We start from the raw sequence: 3,287 nt of genomic DNA, 5'->3' as shown, positions 1-3,287 counted from the left end.
AGTATACATTGGTAAATCTCACTGTATCTTAGTTTTACAAAAATGGGGAAAGCAATCACATTTACCACATTCATAAATCTTCACACACCCAAACTAAGCACCCACTATTATCTCCTGCAGTCTCTAACACAAACCCTCTGCTTCTCTCGTTCATCTACTACTTACCTACTTCCAACTAGTTTCAGGCTCCTTGAGACTGAATGTGATTATACTTGATTGCTTTTCATTTCTCTCATAAAAGCAAGCAATTGTGAATAGTAAGTAGGTAGTCAATATTTAAACACAACATACTAATTTAAACTGGATAATATAATCTCAGATTAGAAGGGACCCTGGAACATCTATTTTAACTCTTAGTTTCAGAAGCAAAATGTGGACTAGGTGATTGTCGCAAGGTCAGTCACAATTGTTCTGCAACAGAAAGAGGTCTAGTCCCTAGGTCTAACTTGAAGTCCAGTGGTCTTCCAATTACACCATTACCTCTCTTCCAATGTTTTCTACACAAATGACTAGTCACCTCACCAAATGCTGACTCAAAGTCTATATAGTACTGATCCCTAAAAGTCATAAAATCATCACTTACAGCACCTAGAAATTAAGACTTGACAGTATACGTTAAGTAAGTTTTAAAAGCCTCTTTCTAAACCCTTCATACAAACACCATCCTTATCTGATGAGGGTAAAGAAGGAACAAAAGACACTGCTAACATTAAAATTCAGCTCCAATAGGTAATTTGCCACCTCATCAACTAGTAGGAGAGTTGTTCAGGCTAACGATAAATAAATCTGAATTTGACTCATTTAAATTGCAATTATTCACAGCACAGTTTCTGAAAAAGCCTGCGTTAGGAGTATATACATCAAACTCATGAACCTAATTCTCCCATCAAACCGCAAACGAGTCAGCATAATTGCTCTCTAATAACACTCTTCACTGACACAAAATGCAAATATGGTATTCCGCAATTCTGCACTAAAATGAAATACTACCAAGTTATTTTTGACAAGAGAAGTTAAACTATCTGTAGTGGAGATAAGGATTTTCTATATATTAGAAAACTGAGTCATAAAACTTCAAAAATATAACACAGCCAATAACTAAATAGGCTACCTGTTTCCCCCGACCCCTAGGTAAAAACAAAACGGAATAAGGTAATTTAAAATGGACTTATTAAAAGCTCAATCAACAGCTATTTTTACTATCGATACTTACAGCCTCAAAAATACAAACAAGTAACTTTCCCACCAAAGAGCCAGTGTACAAAATTTGCTGCTCGCAGTTTACGTTGTTCCTTTTACAAAATAGATGGCAAAATGCCAAGTACGCTCAGCTCACAGAAGGGTTTCACAGTACCCAGTTTGAGTCAGCATAGAATTCATAGATTAAACCAACACTTGATTTCCAATCCCAAAGCTCCTTATGTGGTATGACTCACCAAATTCTCCACTTCTTCCAACTCTGAAACCTAAGTTGTAACTCCTTCCTGCACCTACCACCATGACCTTCGTAGAAACTAGGTTAGAGAAGTATTTTTAAATTCTTTTAACACACATTTTTAAGTCAGTTTCTGGAAAGGACTGCTCAGTGAATTTAACAAAACCACCAGGGACAGCAGGACTAAAGGTCCTGGGATGCGGGTGTAGGACCTTTAGATAAGTTTTGGGGTCCGGCCTACGAGCTTGCCTTTGGGGGATCCTCTGGACAGCTCTGGAACCAAGAATGAGGCCTGAGCACAAGTAAAAAGCCTCTTATCCGCCTCACAGTAGAGTCCTACACCCGCATCCCAGGCCGTAGAACCCACGCCCACTTACATGCACCTCAAAACCGTCCCCGACCCGAACACACAGGGTCTCTGCGCCCCCAGCCACCTCGCCCGGTCCCAAGGCGGAGAGGCTCGTTATCCCCGGAGTCGGGTGAACGGCGCCATTTTAGGCGGCGGTGGCGGCGACAACCAATCCCTGCGCTGGAGGCAGGGGGCGCCGGGTCGCCCGGGAGCCGCCGCCGAGCCGCGCCGGGCGCCGGTCTGGGAAGCTCGGGGTGGGGGGGACCCGGGCCGGCTGCCTCCGCCATGTTGCACCCTCCCCACCGCCGCCTCCCTCCCGAGGGACTCGGCCCGCGCCGCCTCCCGCAGCCGGAGAGAAGCTCACCTTCTCGCAGAGGCTCTTGACCTGGGACTCGGACAGCTGCTTGCACTCGTTCAGCTGCTCGATCCACTGGTCCAGCTCCTTGGTGAACACCTTCTCGTCCATGATGCCACCCGCCCGAACCGGCTGCCGCTCCGCGCTCCTCCCGCGCCGCCGCCCGCACACGGGCCACACGCACACGCCGCCGCCGGCTCCCGGGGTACCTGTGCGGCTGCTGGCGGCTGCTCGGCGCTAGCGCGAACCCGCGGACTCTCCCTGCAGCACCCGGCCACCGGCCGCTGCCCTCCTCCGCTCGATCTAGCCCCGGAGCTCGGCTCTCTGTAATGGCGGCCGCCGGCGTGGTGACATCACGCCCGGCGTCAGGAGGCGGCGGGGTGGAAGGGCCGGGACTAGAGCTGCGCAACTGCAGAGCCAACACCGGTCCGCCGCCAGAGCGGCTTGGCGGGGCGGGAACCGGGGGCCAAGGCGCAGGCGCGACGTAGCCGGCTGGTAACTGAGGCACCTTCGCTGGTAGGGCGTGGTCGATCAGAAGGGAGGGGTCGAGAGAGGAAGGGAAGACCCAGGCAACGCGAGCGCTGTTCTTAACAGCAGAGAACGGGGCTAATTCCGGAGCATAGCTTCCAGCGCGGCGCGGGCGCCGGCGTGGCTCAGACACCGCCCAGGGGTCGGAGGGTGTTGGGGGAGAACCTAGCTGCCGGACACTTTTTCCATAAGGTGAGCCGGCTCTGCGCTTCACCCCGCGTTTGCATTCAGGTCACAGAAACTAGAGTTGTGACCCCGTGGTGCGCTGGAGTTGCATGGGATACCCAAATCTTTGGGGCAGGAACGGGCGCCGAGTGGTAGCCCGGTTGGGGTAGCCACCTCCGCCTCTGGGCGCGGCAGGCACCTTGTAATTAGGTCACTCGTGGGCGGAGGAGGGTGTGTCTGCCTTGGGAGTGCCGCGCGGTGCACCTGACTACCGCCCCCCCCCCCTCCCCGCACACACCTGTCCTCCGGCCTAAGGTGGACTGTGGGGAGCAATGCCTGCGGCCGAAGCTTGGGCTTTTCCCTGAGCCTCCGACCGCGCGCCTGGCTTCCACAAGCCCCACGCAGCCTCGCCCGTTGTTGCCTCCCGACCCAGGTGTGCGCCTTCCTATCCCTCG

At 52.4% G+C, this 3,287-nt stretch overlaps 1 protein-coding gene across 1 annotated transcript in view; it reads right to left on the bottom strand.

Annotated features, from left to right (window-relative positions):
• Window positions 1–2,972, bottom strand: part of PPP2CA (protein phosphatase 2 catalytic subunit alpha) — a 24,166-nt gene extending 21,194 nt beyond the window's left edge. The window contains exon 1 of the mRNA XM_080804748.1: window positions 2,149–2,972. Coding sequence (XP_080660874.1) covers window positions 2,149–2,250 — 102 coding nt within the window. The 5' untranslated portion in view covers window positions 2,251–2,972. The remainder of the gene's footprint in view (window positions 1–2,148) is intronic.
• Between the last annotated feature and the right edge of the window lie 315 nt (window positions 2,973–3,287).

The sequence above is a fragment of the Martes martes genome (genome assembly GCF_963455335.1).
Source record: "Martes martes genome assembly, chromosome: 5".
Lineage (NCBI taxonomy): Eukaryota > Metazoa > Chordata > Mammalia > Carnivora > Mustelidae > Martes > Martes martes.
This window is presented reverse-complemented; position numbering and strand designations above follow the sequence as displayed.